The 25,393-nt window shown below is 28.9% G+C and overlaps 2 protein-coding genes across 5 annotated transcripts; both read left to right on the forward strand.

The window, feature by feature from the left end:
- The first annotated feature begins 2,447 nt into the window (after positions 1-2,447).
- On the forward strand, positions 2,448-4,920 carry LOC100819971 (ethylene-responsive transcription factor ERF023). Its single transcript, XM_003520828.5, has 2 exons — positions 2,448-3,084; positions 4,803-4,920. The coding sequence occupies exon 1, from the start codon at positions 2,486-2,488 to the stop codon at positions 3,038-3,040; it is 555 nt and encodes a 184-aa protein (XP_003520876.1). The 5' UTR covers positions 2,448-2,485; the 3' UTR covers positions 3,041-3,084; positions 4,803-4,920.
- A 14,892-nt stretch (positions 4,921-19,812) lies between these two features.
- On the forward strand, positions 19,813-24,414 carry LOC100820503 (auxin response factor 18). 4 transcript variants are annotated; one of them, XM_026127976.2, is made up of 14 exons: positions 19,813-20,281; positions 20,526-20,641; positions 20,721-20,816; positions 20,904-20,960; positions 21,179-21,331; positions 21,449-21,506; positions 21,686-21,776; positions 21,847-22,011; positions 22,093-22,227; positions 22,326-22,398; positions 22,479-22,623; positions 22,934-23,511; positions 23,725-23,912; positions 24,009-24,414. In XM_026127976.2, the coding sequence occupies exons 1-14, from the start codon at positions 20,275-20,277 to the stop codon at positions 24,127-24,129; spliced, it is 1,983 nt and encodes a 660-aa protein (XP_025983761.1). In that variant the 5' UTR covers positions 19,813-20,274; the 3' UTR covers positions 24,130-24,414. The 4 variants fall into 4 exon arrangements, with proteins under 4 accessions (XP_025983761.1, XP_006577348.1, XP_040870183.1 ...); XM_006577285.4 differs by having other exon boundaries at positions 19,816-20,281; positions 21,422-21,506; XM_041014249.1 differs by having other exon boundaries at positions 19,816-20,281; positions 22,114-22,227.
- The last annotated feature ends 979 nt before the right edge of the window (positions 24,415-25,393 follow it).

Here is a 25,393-nt window from a genome sequence, read left to right on the forward strand (position 1 = left end):
ATTAGAATTTGTCAATAAATAATTTAAAAATTTCTTTATAAACGTTTTTTCTGTTGTTTGTGTGTAACTTTTCAATAATTAAAAAATATTACAAATTTAATTTAATTTATAGAAATAATTAAATAAACATATAAATATACAAAAAAAAATTGTAAAATTAGAAACATGGTGACATAACATGTCAACCCACATTCCCTCCGCCTCTGACTGAATTGATTGGGCTTAGCCGTGTATGCGTTTCTGGAGTTCAATATAAAGCAAGGAGAAAATTCATGAAAACTATATATAAAGTACTTAAATCTTTGTCACGGGACCAAAATCTAAGCACGAATTCTGATTTTCACACAGAACAAAAAAAGAAGAATATAGTAAAAAAATTATTTGGCACAATGAGTACAAAAATGTGTATAGAAAAAAAAGTTGCTAATTTACGAAATAATTCTTATTAATTAAATTTGTCTTAATTAAACCTCTATTTATTTTCAATTTAGAAAATTAATTATCATACCCTTTATTAAAAAAACGCCCATTTTAATATAATTATTTTTTTTGCTGAAGGGGTTTTAATATAATTATTTAATAAATATATATTTCAATCACATTCAATAATTCAAAATCAATTAAAATTATTTCTTCCAATTTGTAAATCAAATAACTTTGAGTTAAACCCTAAACCAGTCAAATTTGTGACTTAAACAACTTTAATAACCTTAAATTAATGTATTTTTACTGCTAGATAATTACTAATTGCACCTAGAAAATATTTGATAGTCTGTTTCTAATTATAAAAAAAAAAACTTTTCCACGACCAAAATTGTAATTCTAATGCTATCTGTGGCAAACTATAATATATATATATATATATATATATATATATATATATATATATATATAATGATTAAGCGTAAGTACTACGTACGGTATGGTATGTGCCTATGTGGGTTTCAAATATATATGATACGATTATTAAAATGGAAATGCTAATATATAGAAAAGTGATAAGACGGTTCATGGGATGCGTAATGTTAAAATTGTGTTCATTTTGAGTTGTGGAGCTATTAAGCTGAAAAGTTAATTGGCCAATTAAATGTCATTTGGCAAGAACAGTGACACATTGGCTTTGTGTGTGTTCATAGCTTCATATCATTATCATGAAACCCAGTGACACATTGGCTTTGTGTATGTTGTTAACTTGATATCATTATCAATCAAACCATCCTCCCACCCACCAAAACCAACAGGCCAAACACTAGTCACCCAATTCTTGTGCAACACGTACTACCCCATGTGAATTGTGAACGTTTTCTTTGCCATCAGGGGCACATTCGTCATTTTACTCCAAACATTATCTATCGTATCCATCCACACACAATTTTATACGCTCTTCTTTCTGCCGTGCCTCTCACGATCTTTCCATGGTTTGGATCCAATTTGTTAATTTGAATTTCACATTTCGTTATCAATTATATGTAGAAGCAGCTTGTTAAAATGTCCAAATCATATGTTTTTTTACTATTTATTTGTCATTAGCAATGGTAATTCGCTGGTTGCTTCAACTATATTTCCATACTACAAAGTTTGACTGGTAGGAACTTGGAACTAGCAACTTGAAATTTTCACATCACGATGGATGATTGTGTTGTATAATTTGAAACTTAAGTCCAGTGTTTTGATTAAGTTAAATTGATCGATGGAGCTTATATAATTTTGGAAACTGTCATATTGTTATATATCGTGCTCAATGTTGTCGCGTTAATTTCAATGTTCTAGTGTGTGTGTGTCTTCGTCAAACCTGTCAGCCGCGAGTCATGAATGAAAGAAGAAAAAGAAAAATCGATCAACGTATTTTGACCACGATCGTAGATATTTTTATTGTTCTCTTTATAAAAAGGAACGTGTATACTTGTCGATTTAAAAAAATTAAAAGTTACCCATTAGGATAGCTAATCAGGTTTGGGTAATTTGTATGAAATCGATCTTAAATTTTAGTTTTAATACTATTATTGTATATATAAAAAGTTAATTTTTAAGTACTTAATTTAACACCATGAGTGTAATATTCTTCAAGAAAGTAATTTTTTTCCTCAAATATTTAACTTATTATGTATATAAATTTCAATCTCGAAATTACTAAGGTGAAACTATCACACTGCAGTTAAGTTGAAAACACTTTTGTAAAAATTGTATGAATAACACAGGTCATACTCTAAATACTAGTACTAGTAGTAGTAGTAGAAATGATTAGTGGTTGAAAAAAGTTTGAAGGCAAAGTCCAAGAGCAAGAGCTACCCCGCGCGTTGTCATGTATGAAACATGCCATTCATAATTAATTGCATGCTGGGCCTTTTACGTAGAAAGAGTTATGAATCCCCAAGGGCAGTTACGTAATCTCCTTCTCCGTCGCCCTTTAACGTCTGATGAAACAACCTTATAAATGTCGCACACACTCAGAGTCCCAAAACGCATGCCACTCTATACACTGTGAATGGACCATCAACCTCCACCGTGCCCCGCCGCCGCCTCCGCAACGGACAACCCTCGTGGCGGAACGCGCCACCCCATGTACCGCGGCGTCCGCAAGCGCCGGTGGGGCAAATGGGTCTCCGAAATCCGGGAGCCACGGAAGAAGAACCGCATATGGTTGGGGTCGTTTCCGGTGCCGGAGATGGCGGCACGAGCATACGACGTCGCAGCCTACTGCCTCAAAGGCCGGAAGGCGCAGCTCAACTTTCCCGACGACGTCGACTCCCTGCCGCTTCCGTCGTCCCGCACGGCAAGAGACATTCAGACCGCCGCGGCCCAGGCGGCGCGTATGATGAAAGCTTCCGGCAATGATGAGAAAAGCGGCATTGCCTCCGACGACGGCGATAGCGGTTGCGATGATTTTTGGGGCGAGATTGAGTTGCCAGAGCTGATGGACGGCGAGTGCTGCTGGGGTTGTCCGGCCGGCGCTTCCTCCTGGACTTCCTCCGGCGATCTCGCCGAGTGGCCGGAGGAGGAGCTTTCGCCGCAGCAACCGTCGTTTATGGCATGTCTATAATCTACTGTATCTCTGTATTAATGCTGCATGTTCAGTTGTCGTTGGTATGTTTCTTGTATTATATATCCTATTCCTAATGTTATATCCTATGTGCCAACTGTTCCTGTTGTCATAAATAATATTAATAGTTATTATCAGTAGTCATATTTTCATCGAAACATATCTTTAATTAAATAGTACTAGTACTTCCCCTATCATACAACTTTGGGTTTTTCTTTGATAAGTTATAGCAAAAAGTTACTACTAGCTTGCGCTTTTTGAATTAGTTGGGATTCAATATCAAAGCCCTAAGGGGAAAGAAAAACTCGACCCGCATTAACTAATCATGTGAATATATAAACTAGTATGTCTTAAAGCGTGTTGGTTTTTCCTTTTTTTGAAGTTCTTTAATTTCCAATTTTTCCGTATAGCAGAATGTCTTCAACACAAGTAAATGATTTATGACAGAGATGGATTGGTTAAAGCTCCACCAAAATTGAAAATGTACTCAAAGAACATGTTAATAAATCATAACGTACCCCCTACATTGCTCAGTTCTTCGTACAACAGGTTGTATGCTATGCGCTTAGGCTCTTTTATTTTTAGGCTCATCTTCATTCTAGATCCTTAGGCTCTTTTATTTTAAGTTAACTACTTTTGATACTATTAATTGATTATAACTTTAATTATTTATTAAAGTACTGTAATGTACTTTTATATATATATATATATATATATATGATTGTTTTCAACAAAATTAATTAAAAAATTAATTGAAAACTGAAAATCAAAAAATTAACTTATTAAATTATATATGTTCGAAAAATTTAACTATTGAAGTAAGTGAAAAATAAAAAATTTCAACAAAATAATAAAATTATGATTTATTTAAAAAAATAAAAAACTAAATAAATATATTAAAAATAAAAGTGAAAGAAAATTTAAAAAGCTAAAAGTTGATGATTTAAAAAATATTACTTTAAGTTGGATTTTAAAAACATTAGAAACTACTTTAAAAAATTATTTATCAAACGGACAAACAAATTTTCTAATTAGTAAAAAAAATCAAAATTAGCTGAAATGTTTTATCATATATTATGTTCACACACATGTTTACACATTATTTTTTTAAAAAAAAAATGTTCATTGTATCTCTTTATTACAATGCCCGTAATTATTTTTGTAAGTATAAGTTTCTCTTTATACAAAATGCATGCTTAACTAATATCTGAAGTTGGTGCTTTATAGGTTTGAAATTATTCATTGATCATAAAACATTTATATTAAATTATAATGGTGTGTATTAAAAATAAAAACTTGTTTCGAGAACTAGTATCTTATTAGAGAATAGGTTTGATTTGAATTATTTTTTCTAAATCTTCTATTACGGTGTTAAGGATACAAGTGATCACAAATAAAAATTACTACTGCATGTGTAGTGAAATTATATGCAATTCTCATAAATGTCGGATGTGGGATATAATTGTACTAACTTATTTTGTGAAAATAATTATTTTTAAAGTTCTTGAGATACTACATTAGTAATTATATCAAGAATATTCATTTGTTACTTATATCAAAGGTTTGCGATTTCAAGCTAACTCATGACTTTTTTACAGTTTTTATATCAATCTGAACTTTAAAATAAATTTAGGAGTATGTTAAATTTTATATATCTTCAAATTGTATTTACATTAATCAAGTTAAGAAAACCAAAAAATATCCTTAACATTTATCTTTGAAGTTTGAAGCATCGATCTCCATAACTTTATTCGTCTTGCAGTCGCAGAAGAGATGCATTTAGGATTTAACTTTCAGCGGAATGCAAAATCTGCAGGATAAGTAATGAGAACCACGACAAATACTCTGGAACAATTGGAAACATATGATCCGGGCCTTTTTCATTTCTTGTTGTTGTTGTCGAAGCAAGCACGTATGACAAAACAATCTTTATGTACGTTCAAGATTATTCCATAAGTATCCAGAGGGTGTGTGTGTGTCTGTATATCCAATTATACATGTAACCATATCTCCTTTTTCTTTAGTCCATCAGAGTTACATTTTTTTATCATACTAATTATCTTATTTCACAGTTTCTTTTTCTTTCTCTGTATATACATGTAAAAAAAATATTATACAAATACGGGTGGTTATAATAAAAGCTATCCCATCTCCCGTAAATAGAGTGCAACTTAATGAACTTAATCGATTCAACAAATTGTTAGAACTCAGAAAACATTATTTTCTTAGAAATCTTTTAAAGCAGTAGTGTATTCAATCTTAGGCGATACAGTATTTTAAAGTTAAAGGTAATTGAATGACACAAGCTTTCCCTAATTGATAGCAAGATATAGCCCAGCTAGCTACGTTCAATGTTTCTATTAGTCTGCATTGATATGGATTTTTCTTTTATTTCAAAAAGAAAAACTAGTGCTTTTTTCTTCACATAGTTTATAGAAGTTATCATTTTTCTCTCACACGTATTGGAGACTTGCAGTTAATCTCCTCAATTTTATTTTTTTATGTAACATAAACCTATACGACAAGGTCCAACAGCCATCAAATACTTCTCATGAAATGGTTAGCATATATAGGATTTTTTTTGGTAAACTTGTTGTATCCTTTAACCAAGAGCCAAAGAAACTAATCATTCATAGGAGTTTTTAAGTTCCAGTTGACCTTTAAGTCGAGCACGTCATTTTGCTAGATATTATCCAATAGTTAAACCTGATAATTATAAGACTTTATATATATTCTTCTTTGGTGGCATACTGGCATGACGTTGTCTAAGAATCACTCATCAACAACAATAGGTTTTCGTCATTTTTACTTTCGTATTTGTTTTGGAAAAAAGAAAAAAAAAAGACAAGAAATTGACCTTTTACTTGCTGTTTCCATGTTTATTTGTCTTTAACTTAAATAATGGTAGTGGATAAATATGACACTCAATCAGGACGTTTCGGATTTTAGAAGTTAGAACAATGAGGTGAACGTGGGTGATTGATTTTTTTGGCACTTTAATCGATCAATCAGTATTCAGTAATGCAATTTCTGTGTTCATAAGTTAACGGAAAGGAAAGTATAGTATAATTGGCAGAAAATAAAAACCTTGCCCAATGTGCAGAATAAAGATGAAATCAATGAAATGCCCGGACACTTACAACTGAAATAATAGATTTTTGTCCACTAACCGTAGGCTGTATCATAGGGTGAGAATCCTTTCGCTTTCTTAATTTCTTTCCTTTCTCAATAAATACGTGATCTGATGAAATTATTTGAAGTTATGTCTTTTCATACTCCCTTATTTGATGTGAAATGAGCAGGAAATTGAAAAAGGAAAAAAAAAGAAACATGATAAATGATAATCACTATAGGTGATTTTTAGCACATTTTACTTAATACTTAAAAAAATGTAACATTTAAAAAATATAGTTAAATATAAATAAATATTATCAATATATTTTTATGATATTTTTAAAATATTATCAAAAGTTTTTAATAATATTTTTAGTAAGTGTTAAGAAAAAAATATTTATTAAAGGTGATATATGTAGTAGGAAATGTAATAAAAACAGAAAAGAGATGTATACAAAGAAGAAAAAAATGTAAGAAAAAATAAATATTTAGAAATTAAAACCATTTTATATATCCAGGGCATGGAAAGAATTTCATTTATTAGTGTTTTCTCTTTTAATTAATATATGCAAATACTACACTTTCTTCTCATGATAGATGCAACTATTACACTCCTATATCCTTTTATGTTAAAATATGCATTCTTATTTCTTATGCATATTCAAGTATATTTCGCATTACACCATTTTTTTTTATTTTCTGTTAAAGTTATGTTATCTTGCGTTAAAAAATATTATTACTAAATCATTTACTCAAATTAAAAATGTTAAATAACTTCCAACATAATTGACTATTAATTAGTGAATATAATATTGTATTTCAAGAAAACATAGTAACTTTATTAGTAATAAACTAATAAGTGTAGTTAATTAAGTCATCTACCCTATGTTCTCAATAAATTTAACAATTTTTTTAATCAACATTTTTAAAAATCAATAATTAATTTTATATATGAATAATTGACAATGAATTAAATAATTTTTAATATATATTTAACTCTTAAATATATATATATATATATATATATATATATATATATATATATATATATATATATATATATATAGTTTTAAGTTGTTCCTACTTCAAAGTAACTATTTTTTTTAAAATAAAACATAATGGTGCAAAATATTTATTGGCGACAACTAATTTCTCTCGCTAATCACTTTTAATGAATTTTTTTTCTTAATCTCATTTTTTTCTTTAGAAGACTCGAATTTAAAATTTTATTTAATAAAATTGAGTCTAATTTTACTCAAACCAATGAATTATTTGTATATTTGGTAATATCTTTTAAAAACAAGTGTAAATAATTGGATTGGATTAATATTAGGTAAAAAAGTGTTTTCATTAAAAGTATTATTACTTTACTTTCAATATGAGTTTTATTACATCATTAACGTAATTTTAATAAAATGTTGTTTTTTTAACATTTTAACATTGCACTGCTAGAACACTAGAATGTGTTTGGGTAAGTTTATTCAAAAAAATAAAACTTTTAAGATAAGAAAATAAATTAAAACAAGTTTTTTTAAAGATAAAATTAACATATGCACAAGTTAATTTATAAAAAAGCTCTCATATTTTAGCTTGTGTTTGAACTTTGGCAAAGAGTGAAAGGTAAAAAGTAGAGAAAAATAATATAGATCTCAGGAAGGTTTCATATCTTATACATTTTGTTTTAATTTAATTATTTTTTTTATTCTCTCGATCAAATTCATATGAATTAGTTCATATATGAGTTAATTTTAACTTAATAATTTTTTTTAGGTAAAAATTTATTTAAAGAAGCTTATCCAAAGTGACCAAGTCAAATTCGTTTTACAACATGTTGGTGTTTAATTAGTTTTTGGTCGTGTAGAGAAACAAATGTAATAAACTTAAAACTATATATATATATACCAAAAATAATGTGATAGATTGGGAGCGAAGGACAGGACGCAAGAACAGCAAATAGATGGAGACAAGACAAGCTGAGAGTACTAGCACGAAGGAACCCTTAGGATGCTCATTTTAGCACCACAAAATTCTAAAGCAGAGTCAAACTTCCCAGGTCTATAATATCTGGAAATGTAAGTATGTAATCAAGGTCCAAGGGATTCATATCATTCTTTTTAAATGGGGCACGTGATTGGGTCACTACCCTATGGACGTTGTTTTGATAGCCGATGGTTCCTTATATACGTCATCATTCACTCATCGTGACCTATTTTTTTTTTTTTAAATGGTGTGTTTTTTCTTCCTGAAAACAACTATGCAAATTGGATCGACAATAAGTTTCAATTTGTAGAAGCTATCATCCCCCGGATTAAAAACAAATCTAGTGATTATTTTTGTAATATATTTAAAATTTTCTTAATACTCTTTTTTATTATTTAATAAAATGAATTAAAATTAATTTATATTTATTATATTTGACAAAACTAATTGAAAAGTTAATTAGAAACTGATAATTACTAAATAAATTAAGAGTGTCCAATAGAATTAACTAATCAAATAACTGAAAAGTATAAAATAATAAAAATAGACATATTTATATTCTCTTATTTTATGTTACATTTTTATGTTAAATATTCTACTATTAATCTTATATTATTTTTTAAAGTATTTTTAATCAATTTTAAAATAATATAAGAAAATATGCTTAAATAGACATTATATTTTTTATATTAATTAGTGTAATAATTAAAACAAATTATTTAATATTAAATTATTCAAAAAGTAATACACAAATATAGTGTTTAAATAATAAATTAAATATTATAAGTGATACGATTAATGCTTAAAATAAATATTGTAACATAAAAAATATAAAATATAATAAAAAATAAACATATCTCCTAAATTAATAAAATAAATAGCATGATTAATAAATTAAGAATATAATATAAAAATATTTAAAACATAATATAAAAAATAAAATAAACTAGAATAAACTCATGATATCTTATTCCATATTAAATAACAAATCCTGATTTATTTAAAAAGGATAAACAAAAAATTTAATAAATATATTAAGAATAAAAAAAGAAAATCTAAAAAATTAAAAATTAAAAACTAATATTTTAAAAAATGTTATTTGATGTAACTATTAAAAAAAACTTACTTATCAAACGTCAAATGAGTTACTAATAAAAAAATTAAAATTTAATTGAAATATCTTCTCAAATATAGTCATTAATATTTTTTTACTCAATCTATATTAACATTAATTTATATCCTTTTTGGTAAAGAGTAGAAAAATATGATAGTTGAAAAAAAACCTAAAAGTAAAAAATAAAAAATGTTTGGTCAGAGATAAATAGAATAAATATGAGAAAAAAACATAGAGAGTTAAGTAAAAACAAGTGAAACATAATACAATAAATCTCATCAATTTCAAAATTCTTTCTCTTTAGACTCTCACCTACCAAAATATCAGCACTTATTTTCATATTAAATTTGAACTAACCAAAATAACATTTCGTGGTTTATTTTGGATCATTTTTTCAACCTTTTGGATTTATTTAATATAATTTTAAGATAATTTTTAATGTGACAATTAATAAAATTAATTGATACATTAATTGCAAAATTTGATAACCCCTTAAGTTTCGACAAGTTTTTTGAAAATGACATTTACCAAAGGTCGTTGTTGTTTTTTTGATGCAGATTGAAAGTAAAACAGCAAGCGAAAAAGGTGAAATAACTAAGGCCTTAGGAAAAAGACTCCCAAAGCATCAGCTAGTAGCTTAGGCTTAACACTATCAGGGCAATGGTCTAGGATCACCAAATTGTTCCTTCCATGAGCACTAAAGGTGTTGTTTAAGCTATGGAAACAATTATTTTATATATGAATAGGAAACAATTATATATATATATATATATATATATATATATATATATATTAAAAATGCATTATTTTTAGTTTAATTCATCTTCAACAATAAGGATGATCTGGTAGTGGGAGAATGGTCGGGTGTGCTCGTTCCTTTCTGGATCAATCATCTGCTGACAAAAATAAAATAAAATCTGCTTCCTCTACAGTAAAGAAAGTAACTTAATTTTATGGTGCCGGTAAAAAATGCATGAAAACATAGATCTATGAGAGAGAGGCTACAGATAAGTTTTACTGCAGAGGATCCGGATGCCATTTCTTTTGAGAAGCAAATCAAGTGGTAAATTTATTTGCTAAATATAGGATTCTCAGTGTAGCTCTTAATTGTATTGCTATTTCTATGTTTGCGGATGTTATGTTCCATTATTTTGATGTTTTCTGTTGTGGGTTTTAGCTTGTAAATTTTATTTATTAAGAAAAAACAGTGTTAACTTCTAATCACGCTTGCGTGCTTCTTCTTCTTTTTTTTTTAATGAAAAATAGTACCTTCTCCCCACAAGAGACAAGCTTTATACATAGGTGACAAGGCATAGCCTATGCCCGTAAATATACTTTTGTGTGTCCCAAAATTAGAACGTAGCAATATATGTACATAAATATCTTTTTTAAAAGTTATTATTTGTTAAAAATAATGAGATTAAGTTACGAATATTTTATAAAAATATACTATTGAGTTTTTTAAAAAATTAAAATATCAGATAAGTTCCAATAACAATTGACTATTATTTGCTGAATATTGTGTTTCAAACAAAAACATACATAGAAACTTTATTAGTAATAATTACAGTTAAATTCCTCAAAATATATTTTTTTGTCATAATCTTTCGGTTTCGGTTCCGGTTCCTAATATGTAAGGAATTTTGATTAATTGAAAGTTTGATGAAGAGATAAATAAAATTTGATCAAAAATTATTTTTACCAAGGATCAAACACAAGTAATAGTGTATCTTTTCAACCTCAACTTAACACATTAATCACTTATATTTAATCACTTGGTTTATTTATTTGTTTTAAGTCTTGTACAAAAATTATTTATCTTCAATTCTTATATTTAAAAATAATGTAATTTTAATCTCTCAACCATCATCTCTAGATTAAAAATAAATATTTTATATTATTAAAAATCTCTAAAGTAGTTTTTCCCTTAAATGTAAAACTCTCTTGACCAACCTTGTCACCCTAATTAAAAACTTCATGCTACGCTTATATACAGCTTTTTGATATGACGTTTATCTTAAAAAATACTAAATAAAGTGAAAAAATAAAAACATCTTAATAAAAATTAAACTTATGATGATTTATTTATAAATAAGATAATTATAAGTAACACACTTACTTTATTTAGTTAATTACATTTACATCATATCATTAGTTAAGAATTATTAATTTTTGTTCAAATCATCAAAATTTAGAAATTATAAAATATTTAATATATACATATTTTTAATTTTATTTTATATCATTTTATATGTTTTTATTTTGAATAATTTATATATTTTTATTTTTATTTTACCAATTTATAACTAAATTTCATAAATTAATATGTAAATTATTTATATTTTTAAAATTGATTTTAATATATATATATATATATATTATTGTTATTCTAATTATTTATGTAAAATTATTCATATATAATATAATAAAACATAAAAGAATCAAAATTATTTATTTTAAAAAATAGGAAAATTAAATATCTTCATTTAAAAATAAAAAATTAAAATTATGAATTTAAAATTATAGAAAACCAAAATTACCTTTTCTTTTCTATTAATACCAGATTACCAGTTATTAATTAAGCTTAGCTATCGAAAACTCTGCATCGGGTTATTACAGGAATCGTGGGCTAGTATTTAATTTTTACAATCCGAACTTAAGAAAGAAAATATAAGAAAATGAGAATTTTTTGATGCTCCTCGAACGGTCCCCATCCAAGAGTGAGGACAAAACAGAGTACGGGCAGAACCAAAAAATAAAACAAGAAAAAACTGACCATTTCTCCTTTCACGTAAAGAAACGGGAAGGTTCCTACTTCATAGTGCTTTTTAAAGGATATTGTTAATAATTAGATTAAAATATATGGTGAAAAATGTTTTTAATTTACCTTATGATGATTTTTTATTACTATACTATAGGTAAAAAATATTTAATAGCTTCTCTTGATTGCATTTTTTTTATATCAATAAGATTAAAATTTGAGATTTTTCTTAAAAGATCTACACCCAATTGCTTCACCAAAGTAATGTTGGTTTTCATGATGATTTTTGATATATCATTAACGTAAATTTAGTGAAATAAATAATTTTTAATATTATCAAAGCATTTTACCTTTTAGTTTAGTTTTGTACAGAAAAGAAAAATGTAATAGACTTGTTGTCTGAGTTTTGACCTGTCAGTTAGTATCAACTTGGGACCGAACGATAGGACGCAAGAACATCATTGACAAGACAGGCACTGCTAAATACTACTACTAGTTTTGTTTGAATTGCTATTACGAACGGACCCTATCGTTGCTCATTTCATCACCACAAAATTCTTAATCAAAGTCAAAACCATGCACGTGATTATTGGTATCATTATATCATTATTTTTAATTGGGTTCAAACAATGCACGTGATTGAGTCACTACCTTATAGAGTATAGACCTTGTTTTGAAGGGCGATGGCCCCATCCTGACTTTAAAAAATGTTTTGGGTACTAGTTAAAAAATGTTTTGGGTACTAGTTAAAAAATGTTTTTTTTTAATTAAGACATAAGTTATTATTATTTGTGTGATTAATGTTAATAAGCTTATATGCTATATACATTACATAATTGAGATGTAATTGATAAATAGAGGTTTCAAACAGATTAGTCATTCCTTCTTTTTTTTTTTATCACAATGCTTTCTCAACCTTTTTAATCATTTACCACATTTGATTTTTTTTAGGATGAATCACATTTCATTAGTAATAGCATAACAAATTATAAGAAAACTTTGGATAAATTATTTTTTTCCCAAAAATATTTTAAGAAAGTAATTTGTTTTTTTTATAAAACAGTGTTTAACTCAGTTTTTTCTTAAAAGGAGAAAATAAGATTTTTTTGGGATAAACAAACTCTTAATATAAAACCATTAAATATATATTTATACGTTACTTATGCAATTAATATAATACTATTCATCTTGAAAAAAAGCATTCATTCTGATTTTTTCACGGCATAATTCTAAACCCTAGTGAAACTTCCGGGGAGGAAGCTAGTATGTGGAGTACAACTAAGGAGTAAAAGGATGCACCATGCGCGTGATTGTTTGTCCCTCTAGCCGATAGATAGCCGTTACTTTGTAGGGTAATGGTCCCTTATGTACATCATGACTCACTCATCGTGACTTCATGACTTCCGTGGGTATTCATTAGCAAATTAAAATCGTGTAATTTCCCCCTTTTTTTGTCTAAAAAATGATGTGATTCGGATGAATAATAACTTCAATTTGTTGAGCAGTTCAATATTTAAACTCGAACATTTTTATTCATTAGCTCTTATGGATAATTTAACAAGAGTTTTTATATACTATTTTTTCATTAATTAATTATATTTTTATGATTTAAACTTTGTTTTACAATTTCAGACTTATTTGTTTACATCTTCGTTTTGATGTAAGAAGACTTATAAAAATATGATTTGAACCTGCAATTTTTTAGATTGCTTTTGCAGATTTTAAAATTAATTTTGTGATTTTTTGTTGTTGCAAATTTTGAAATAATTTTGACAAAAATATTATATTTTCTTATTTTAGTTAAAAAATTCACAGAAAATTTTAATTTTTTTGTGTGTATTCTCATACAATTTTTTTTTGCGTGTAAAGAAATTTTATGTTTATTACGAATATTTTTAAAAAAATTACAGATCGATATATTTTAAATTTTTTATTATATATACAATTTTACATTATTTATTCTACTAAGCCCACTATATTTAACAATATTTGCAAGACACACGTTAATTTTTTTAATATTTATTTCACTGATTATATATATAAATTTTGAAGTAAACTATAATATATACATATATATATATATATATATATATATATAATTATGTATTATTAAAATAATATCTTATATAAAAAACCTCAATTAATATTGCATTAATTAATGTATAGAGAAACAATATTAGTTATGTAACATTATTTTAAAAGGCATGATTTTCTTTTTTAATTTTAAAAACTTGTGTGTGTGTGTGGAGATAGTGAATATTATTACTTTTGTTTTTAACGTGCGTGGAAAGTTTTTAAGGTGGTAATAATAGAATAAAAAAAATTAGGCCCTGTTCTATACGATTGATAGAAATAGGTTTGGAAAACTTAAAAATCTAAAATGATATTCCGATTTAATAATACGAGAAATAAGAATCACGAAAAAAAACGACGAATATACCAATCCTTGGACCTTAAACAAAAGGGAAGTCCGTTACTTATAAAATGATCGATGGAATCCAAAACCAAAAGTATCAAATTGGGCGTAGGTATTGATTGTGCTTGGGCCTTAACATGAAACTATTGTATATAGTCCATTACAAACCAACACGTGCATTTTTTTTGCTTAGGTTATAGTAGTGCAACAGAGAAGATTATAAATTTCTGAGTGTGTTGGAATTGGAAAGTTGAAATTCGCTTTCCCTCTCCAAATAGAAACATACACAAATACTCTACACTATTCCGGAAATAGAGTGAAATTCTCCACCACCTTTACAAAATCATCACAAGTTCGTTATTTGCAATCCTATCACTGTCGGGACCAAGCTCAGAATTCTGTGCTTTGTTGCTATTCAGCACTATTCATGCATTCTCTAGTGGATTAGTCCCAAGGTGATTTAGTGCTTCCAGTTGTAGCTTTAACATACGTTTTTTTTCCACCCTAATGACGTGATTTAGTTGTCTCAATGCATTTCCAAACTTGTTTTCGGTATGAAGAACCTGTTTTTGTGCATAGGTTAAGATTTGGTAGTTTCGGAAGGATTCAATTCACGCCCAACCTAAGACAGATATGTTATGGAGTTGTAGGTCGCCTCAATGGAAAAGGCAAATCTAGCGTAGATAATTATTATATATAATAGTAAATTCCTACACGATTTAAAATTATACACAATAGTTACATTACAATATATTTTTACGATGTTTTAATTGTAAAGAGTGGAATTGTACAAAATAACATTACACCAATACCATTTTTTTTTATTGATACACCAATACCAATTATTATAGTTAAAAAAATTAACTTTTTAGTAGGAGCATATAACAATGTTAAGAAGAGGAACAGGCATATTAATAATTTTTTATTTTTGAAGTCTAGCTAATTCCAATCATTGGTAGGAATAGGTCAGGAGAACACAAAATTCTTATGTGTAATCTCACATTCATTGCAACTTAATACAGTAAACATTAGGCACTCACCCCAAGACAACGGCTAAAGGAAATGCATAATAAGTACTCACAAAATGCCAACAAAGGGATGAAGTTAAAGTTATATAACAAAAGAACGTTAGTCTATGGCCTAAGCTACTAATTTGTTATAAAACACTTGCCTCGAGTAATATTAATTACTTTACAACATCTACTTGTTGTTGAGATAACAATCATGTTAATTTCCACTATCAAATAGGACCCCTCCAGAATTCGGCTGGGACTACAAATATTAATATTATTGTGGAACTTCTCTTGGTCACTCCCTAAAAAACAAACAAACAAAATAAGCTTACATTATTTTGCCAAGTCTATATATATTATTTTTAGAATGGAGTTGAAAGGTACTTGGATTGGCCTTCATTCGTTTCGGGGTTAGTGGAGCGTGGTATTAGTATAGGCATTTTTGATAGGAATAGGAAGGGATGATGTGGATGACAAGGCTAGAAGGGTGAAGATCCAGTAGGTTTGACTTATACGTGAAATCTTCATGCTTGACACTTGGATCTAACAACTGAAGAATTGACAATGGAGCATCCAAATTAAAATGTCCAATGCCGTACAGGGGAAAAAAGGATAATAATACTTTGTTTGTACGGAAATCTTTGCTTTTGCAGGAATACAGTACTTTTACTTTAATCAGTTGGAAGAGGAGCTCCCCCCTATGAGAGTTAGATAAATATATATAGAATATACCATTCTAATGCCACTTTTATTTTACATCTTTTTATTTTTAAATTTACACGATTTTTTTTGTATTTTATGAATATGTTATACTTTAATTCATAACTTTTATTTCTGAATAAAATAAAATTCATATAAATGTTCTTATTATAGATTTTTTTCATTATATAACATTTCTTCTACTTGATAGAAAATTTAATGTTACATTAAAATAATGTATGGTAATAATTATAAAATATTTATAATTTTATATTTTCAAAATAAAATGAATTATTTTAGAATTATTGGGATTAATTTTATTAATTTCCTATTCAACTATTTAAAAAATCCATGTTGTATAAAAAGTATGAAATTATATACAATGAAATGTCTGAATATCGATGATCATTCAATAAATATGAAATAGGAATTAAACAAAACATTTTAATTTTAAACAACATTTAGTTTGGGTTTTAATTTACCCGTGGTGGATGGGAGGAATGCTAATGTTACTTCAACACGGATTCCAGCATCAATTGCTTAAGTTATTATTAAACAAATCCTTATGATCATTTTTTTGGGGGGTAGGGTACGTACACACTTCAACTGCACTAAAATCCAGATGAACCCAACCTCAATTAATACAAAAAAATTAGTAAATTAAATCAAAGTAAAGCAAAAAGTTATTAATAAAAAAAAAGTGACCAAGCCTAAGAGCAAGTGTGCCTATGTGGTGTTTCATGATGTGTACGGTTTAGGGAAGCCAATGAGCACGTACAAAATTGGTTTCCACATGGCGTGTGCATTCAACTCATGCCCCACCAGTATTCTAGTTTCCTAACATAAACCTCAAATAATATAAGTTCAAATGAAATTACAATATGTGACTAATTACTATTTGTATGTTTGAAGTTTTTTTATACAGTTTATTTATTTATTTATATTGATTTTCCATTCATCTAAATAAGTAAAGATAATTTTTTTACTTATTTTGTACTTTTTCCGTCCATCAAAACAATATATTTTTATATTACATTTTCTTTTATTTTCATCATTCTCGCTAAAATCACACACACATAAATAAAAGTGAAGATAAAGTTAATTATTTCAAAAGCAACCTTTGGCATACTTTCCTGATTCAGTAATTGTTAATATTAAATTTCGACTATCTAACTGTTAAACTAAAAATTCATATCTAATATAGATCAACTTTATCCATTTTTTTATAATGTCTGATTACTATTTTAGTCCTTAAATTTAGGGGTGTATTTTTTTCCCCTAAATTTTGATAAAATATTTTTTAATGCTTAATATAATAAATTGATATTTTATGTCAATTTTTAATATTTTGTAACGGTTTTTTAATATTTTATGACATTTTTAAAATATAAATTCAAAATGTATTGATATTTTGATTTAATTTGAAAAATTAATCCATTTTTAGTCAAATAGGTTTCAATAACTTTTAAAATAAATATAAAAATTAATCTTTGATATCAGAAGTAGTTTTAAACAAAGTTTAACTGAGGTGTATATTTTTTCGGTCCCTAAAATTTAAAACTTTTTTTTTCATGAATTTTGACAAATTGTTCAGACATAATGAATTGATATTTTGTGGTTGTTTTTAGCTGGCATAAATTAGTTTTTATGTTTTAATGGCTTAAATTTGTATTTTAAAATTATATCAAAATGCTAAAAATTGTCATAAAATATCATTTTATTATGTTAGGGACTAAAACAAACAATTTATTAAAATTTAGAGATTAAAAAAATATTTTTAAATTCAAGTACTAAAAAAAATACTCATCCCAAATTTAGGAATAAAAACAATAATTAAACCTTTTTATAAAGTTTGAAAAGTATTTGACACTTCATTAAAGAAATTCAAATCAATGTATGATAATATACTTTGTTAAATTTTGAAGACCAAACAAAAAAATCTTTGTTAAATTATATATAAATGTTAACTATGATATATTCCATGCCGATAAAAAAACAAATAATATATTCCATGGGATAAAAAGGTTCTTACAAGTAGCTTAAGAAGATAAGACCACCACCATTAGGAAAAAATGTTATATTTTGCCACCCAGAGCCACGATCCTTTTGACAGTTGCATTAATACCGTTTTGGTGCGATATCTCTCCCTCTCATAGCAATTTTTTGGTCCATCAAGTTTTCGTTTTTATTATTTAAAAATACAAGCGAAAGAAAATTATGCATGTCAAAAGCTCATTGTGGCGTGTGGTCCATTTAGATATCTATTTGGATTGTTTTCCTTAAACCAATTTCAAGTTGTTCCAGTCTATTGCTTTTCTGCCTAAGAAAAGGGCCAGAAAATAGTTAGGTTAATGAAAAGGAGATCCTTTCTGTACTATGCATTAGGAGTACATGATAGGCAGATTTTAATTTTTTTTTCTCCAAGAAAAAAAAAATCAACCTCAAATTGTCACCACCAAATCTCTTTTGAAACTCAATCGAAGATCACGACAACAGCATATTCTAACTTTCATTATAAGATATTCAAAATGGCTTAAATACAATTTATTGACAAGTGGTTATTCGTTTTCATTCAATTAAGTAATTAACCGCGTAAAGAATCATGAGTTCATGAACCCCAGTGCTTTTGTTTTTGTTTTTGTTTTTTTTTTCTTTCTGGAAGGAAGGACCCATCGTGCTTGTAACTTATTTTACCACATAAACACAATATAGTTACTTAACTTTTGTGCAATAAGCTGTATAGTTAGTTATTTATAAAAGTTTTATTTGACAGATATTTATAATAGCTAGTAAACATTTATTTTACAAAAAAGTTAATAAAATTTATTACACCAAATATACAAAGTTTTACTGAAAATAATCCAAATTCATTTTAAATTTTGTATTGGACAGTTTGTTTGTTTGAAGAAAATTTTCTTGCAGCAAAATATTTTGTGCTGCAATCAATGTGGGTTTCCACCGCAATATATTTGCTCTAAACAAACACACCATTAATTAGTGAGCCATTAGCCTTAGATCATGTTATGTAAGCAAAATACCAATTATTAATTAGGAGAGAATCTGAAACTTATACAAGTACCAAAAGTTTCATACTTAAAGAAATTTATTCGGCTCGCGATCGACCTTTTAAAGTAGGAAGTAAAATGAAAATATTATAACACTTTTAATAAAAAAACAAAGTAGAAAATAAAAATAAAAAGTATTTTCTCAAATTAATCAGGCTTTACATATTTGTAATATTGTTTTTCAATTAAAATTAGAATTTCACTTTAGTAACATGTGAATGAAAGTGATCAAGATTAAAATCTAAAGGAAATTATTGAAATTGAACATCAAATTTAATTTGAGGACATAAGAAAATAAATATAGTTACCAGTGGTTGGTACTTGGTATAGTTGAAACAAGATAATCCACGATGTCTAGGTCTACCGAAGATCAAAAGAGTTGCACTTTATAGAGAATTACAATCTGAATTTAATGTCTAAAGTCCAAGCATAATCAAACGGCACAACGTCATAGACAAATACTAAAATAACCGTGGAAAAAAGTTTAGGAAAAACGTATATTTTCATAAACCGGAAAAGAAAAAAAGAAAAAAACTAGCAGAACAAGAGAAGTACAGTATTTTGTTACGTAATTGAAAATAGAAACAAAAACAGATTTGGTGTATAATAATGAAGTGTGGTTTCCACCAAAATGATGGCCAATGGGTTTTATTTCAGGAGAATAAATTACAGTAGTCTAAGCTGACTCTGTAGACTAGAGGACCATACTCTAATAGATAGATAGACAAGAGAGAGAAGAGAACACCACGACCACGTACTGGGAATTTGGTAACGTCAATTCAGCTGTTTCCGGTGGGAAAACAATTACCAACAACGCCCATAACAGAGGCAAAGGGTTTTGGAGATTCCAACAAAAGGGGCAAAGAAAAACTGGCCCTGTTTGTATTCTGTAACAGGCTAACAGCCGCTAGCTAAAGAGATAAATTCCGTGGCAGTTGAGTTAGAAGCGAAAAGAAGGAAACTACTCACTGTCTGGGTTCCGCTTTCTCTCTCCTTACCTGCCGTGGGGTACTAATCTAATCAGTAATCACTCTACCACCTGCTTTCAGCTTTTGCCTCTCTGTCTTCCTCAATGGCAGGTCAATGGCTCTTGCTTCTTTGCTTACTTTAAAACTTGAACAAATAAACCCGTGTGGTTGCGTTTTTTTTTTTAATGTTTAAAGCAGTTTTTAAGGAAGTTGGGTTTGCGCCGTTTTGTTTCAATTGTTGTTGTGTTGTGTTTTCCTTACTGGGGGAAGTGTATGGAAAAGATAAGTTGTTTACTTTCTAAGAGCATTGACTTTCATTTACTTTAATTGTTTTGATTTGTGTTTGTTTGGTCAGGTGTGGGAGATGGCGATTTGTACACGCAACTATGGAAGCTATGCGCGGGACCTTTGGTGGATGTTCCTCGCCAAGGGGAGAGAGTTTTCTACTTCCCGCAGGGTCACATGGAACAAGTCTGTTTTTTGGGGTCCTTTCTGGTTTTTTGTTTGCTTTGAAATTTACCGACAGTTTTGGTCTTGTGTTTTTTGGCAGTTGCAAGCTTCGACTAATCAGGGACTGAACCAGGAAATTCCTCATTTCAATCTCCCACCCAAGATTCTCTGCCGTGTTGTGCACATTCAGTTGTTGGTACTGTGCTACATTTGATTCCTTTTGTTGCTTGTTCATTGTCGTTGTGGTTATGTACTTATCATGAAGTTTTGTGTTAATTTGTAGGCGGAACAAGAAACCGATGAAGTTTATGCTCGTATCACTTTGCTTCCAGAATCCAATGTGAGATTATATGTGTTTCCCACCCTTTTAGTTACTCGGAGAGAATGGGATTAAATTTATGAACCCATTTTCCTCGTTATGTATTGGTCTATCTAGAATGTGTTTGTTTTGTATTCTAGAATGCGACTATGAAATACGTAATACTAAAGGAAAATAGTATTTCAGGTTGAAAGTTGAGAGTGTTTTTTCTAAGGAGTTATCTTTGTGGTTTTATTCAGCAAGAAGAACCAACGAGTCCAGACCCAAGTCCACCCGAGACCCAGAAACAAGTTTTTCACACTTTTAGTAAGATATTAACTGCTTCTGATACTAGCACACATGGAGGATTTTCAGTTCTGCGGAGGCACGCTACCGAGTGTCTGCCTCAATTGGTATTTACCTCTCAATTGGCTATATATATTAAATGAAAACCCATCTTTCCTCATTCATTTTCATTCTTGCTACTTTTGTATACATTGTAGGACATGACCCAAACTACTCCCTCTCAGGAATTGGTAGCGGAGGATCTTCATGGGTTTGAGTGGAAGTTTAAGCATATATTCAGAGGTGATTTTGCTTTAATATTCCAAGTCTTCTTTTGGGATTTATGCTATATTTGCAATTTCAAATTCTGAAGAGAGTAAATATCATAACTGGTATGAAATAAAATGAGGAATGCTAGGGAACATAAATTTTACACCTACTATTTTGCTAGTTGCCAATCTGCTTTATGCAAATATGATCAGGTCAACCAAGGAGGCACTTGCTTACAACTGGCTGGAGTACATTTGTCACATCCAAAAAACTGGTTGCGGGAGATGCTTTTGTGTTTTTAAGGTGTTTGTTTTAACTTAGGTGTCTTTTATTCTGGTTCATGTGCACTTTGGTCTTGACATGGTTGTTGTAGGGGAGAGAATGGTGAACTGAGAGTTGGTGTCAGGCGTGTAGCCCGGCAACAGAGTCCCATGCCTTCATCTGTGATATCAAGCCAGAGTATGCATCTTGGAGTGCTTGCCACTGCCTCTCATGCATTTTTGACAAGTACCATGTTTGTGGTTTATTACAAACCTAGGTTGGTAAACATCTTGAAACTTGTTTTTAGGTGCCATAAGCTTATAATTAAAATGTAACAGAATGTGTAACCCTTGGTCAGCATGCCTTTCCATACATTCAGGACTAGCCAGTTTATTATTGGTGTAAACAAATATCTGGAGGCAGAAAACAATAAGTTTTCAGTTGGCATGCGTTTTAAGATGAGATTTGAGGTGGAGGACTCACCTGAGAGAAGGTATTTCCACTGTAGTAAACAATTAGCAATAGTCACTGAGTGTCATCTTGCGTTCTAGTTGGTCTTCTGTAGTCACATTGCTTTAATTTTTTGGTCAGGTTTTCTGGTACTATTGTCGGGGTTGGGGATGTATCTCCAGGATGGTGGAACTCTCAGTGGCGTTCATTGAAGGTTGAACTTGGACTTTATTTTTTTTCTATCTAAATTCTTGTTCTGTTTGGATTTAACATTCATAATCTTTTGCCACTTAGGTTCAATGGGATGAACCGGCAATAATTCCAAGGCCAGAGAGGGTTTCTTCGTGGGAGATAGAGCCTTTTGCTGCTTCCACTGCTTTGAATGTCACTCAACAACTGGTGAAGAGCAAAAGGTCCAGGACTGAGGTTTCATCTTCTGGTAGGTGATATTTTTTCAAAGTTTTCTTAATTAGGCCCTTTTTTGGTAAACTTATTGTTGGAGAAAAAAATTAGGTAAAATAAATTAAGTTTCTCTCATAAGTTTAAAATCAGCTTTTGAAGAAGTTAAATAAGAAAGTTGATGTGCATAAGTTGATTTTAACTTAAGAAAGAGAAACTGCATTTATTCTATCTTTTTATTTTCTCTCTTATGAATAAACACTTCTTAAGAAGTTTATTCAAACAAGTCTTTAGTTGTTGTTTATGGATTAAATGAACATTGACTTAAATTATGTGATGGTTGGATGTAGAAATTGCTCCTAATTCCCCTGCTCTAGCATTCTGGTATCGTGGACCACAAGACCCTACAGCATTAGGTAGCAGTACAGAGGTCCAAAGCAATGAAAATCCAGTTGTATGGTCTACTCGACAGAAAGAAATTAATGGCAATCCTATGAACAGCAGCTCCAAAGTCCGCGTGGAAGGAATGCGGCCTTCTTCCCCACATTCAAAACCAAACCTTTTTATGGACCCCAAAAATTGCAAAGCTGTCCCAGCACAATCAACTGTTTCATCTAGGCCGAAAGATGATTTGGCACATGATCCCATGGAATGTGCTAAAAGGAGTAGTCAGAATCCCATGAATTGTTGGATATTTGGAGTAAATTTGACTAACAATATTACTAAGAATGTTACCCTTCCGGATAAAGAACAATTGGGATGTCCAGCTATTATTCCCAGTGGTCCCAAAGATTCTATTCCTGTTGCTGCATGTGAAACTGAGGCTGGTCAGAATCCCTATTATTCACTGTCCAATAAGGAGCACAAGCAAAATATTTCTGATGGATCACCCAGTGCCAGTCAGAGACACACCAGGACTCGGACCAAGGTACCTACCTAGTGTAATGTCATAAAGATTCCTTCCTTTTCATATTTTCTTACAAAGTAAAAAAATAAACAAAAAAGTAGGTGAATGGTAGGGTAGGAATATTGAATGTAACAATTCTTTTTTGAATTTTTAGTTTATAGTTCAATTCCTTTTGCATATTTTTTATCATATGCTGAAGGATGATTGGCTCATTGGCCCTTGTTGTTTGAGAAGGTGCAAATGCAAGGTATTGCTGTTGGTCGTGCAGTTGACCTTACCGTGTTAAAAGATTATGATGATCTCATAGATGAGCTTGAGAAAATGTTTGATATTAAGGGAGAGCTTCAAATGCAAACTAAGTGGGCTATTACTTTTACTGATGATGGAAATGACATGATGCTCGTTGGTGATGATCCATGGCCGTGAGTAATTTTGGCGATGTTAGCTGCACTTTCGAATTGCTTGTCTCATAAAAAAATAGAGTTTAATTGTATTCTTCTTTCTCCTCATGATTGCAGGGAGTTTTGTACCGTGGTGAAGAGGATTTTCATTTGTTCAAGGGAAGATGTGAAGAAGATGAAAAGCAAGCATTCTTCTTCTTCATCAGTGGGTGAAGAAACTTTGTTGAGCCAAGATTGACAGAATAGGGAGGAGACTCAGCAAATCTCTTGTGATTTGACAGCTTAACCTTTCTAGTTTTTTGGTTTGGGAGGGAGGGGGGAAGTGTTGGGGGTTTAGGGTGCTTGATGATTTGGTTTGCTTAATTTTATGCGACTTTAAAATTGTAGAGTAGTGAACGTGTGTAAGTGGACTAATAATATTATAAAACTACAGGAACTTCAGTTGGATTTTAGGTACTTTATATTTGAGAATACCTTTTTTTAGGTGGTACCATCTGCACAAACAAGTATGCTTTTTCTTTTTTTCCCCTCGAGTTGTTTGCTTTTGACTGTTAGGCATGTTCTTCTTGAACGAATGTTCTTGTTGGGAAATGATATTACCAACGACAATGGCACAAATTGGTACCAAAATTAAGTTGTCTAATGTTAAAATCACCACTTGATGTTTTCTGGTAAACAAGTTAAGATAAATAGTTATGTTTGTTCCTAAATGGGTAGCGTGATTTGTTTTTGAAAGATGAAAATTTTAATTTTAATTTTTGAAAGTGAAAAAAATGTAACAAGTTTATCTGTTTGTTAATTTTTGTCTGTTACCGTTAATGAAAGAACTTATTTGACACATTTATGGATATCAGCACATTGCACATTCATGGACAAAAATGATTATTTACTTAAAATATAATTTAATCTTCATTTTACACTAAATACTTAAAAAATAAAAAAATAAATATAATAATAAGCATAATATTTATTAATAAGAATAATTTGTCTATTATTTTAAAATTTATAATGTTATAATATTTTACTTAAAATATGATACTCAAATAAAAATATACGGTTATTAAATTAATTCTTATTAAAAAATGAGATTCAATTTGATTTTGTTACTATCTAATATCATCGCAATAAAAATTTCAAAACAACATATTTTTTTTGTCTTTTAATGATACCCAGCTTGAAGTTTGATGATTTAATTTGAATCTAAAAATGCACTTAACATATTTTTTGTCTTTTAATTTAAATTTATTTTATTTTAATTTTGTAAATTTTTTAGAAAATTAAAAAAAATTAGTTTTATTGTGAATATTTTTCTTAATTTTTTTATACATTGAATTGAATTGATTAAAATGTTATAAATTTTTATATTCAAAATTCATTAGTTAAATTTTATTTAAAATAAAAAATTGGTCTTTTTGTCAAACTTTTATCTAGAATTTTATAATATTTAAAAACTCCATTATATTTATGCTAAAGTTTTCCTTTCGAAACTTTAGTTTATTTCA

Source organism: Glycine max, chromosome 3 (assembly GCF_000004515.6).
Source record: "Glycine max cultivar Williams 82 chromosome 3, Glycine_max_v4.0, whole genome shotgun sequence".
In the NCBI taxonomy this organism is placed as follows: Eukaryota; Viridiplantae; Streptophyta; class Magnoliopsida; order Fabales; family Fabaceae; genus Glycine; species Glycine max.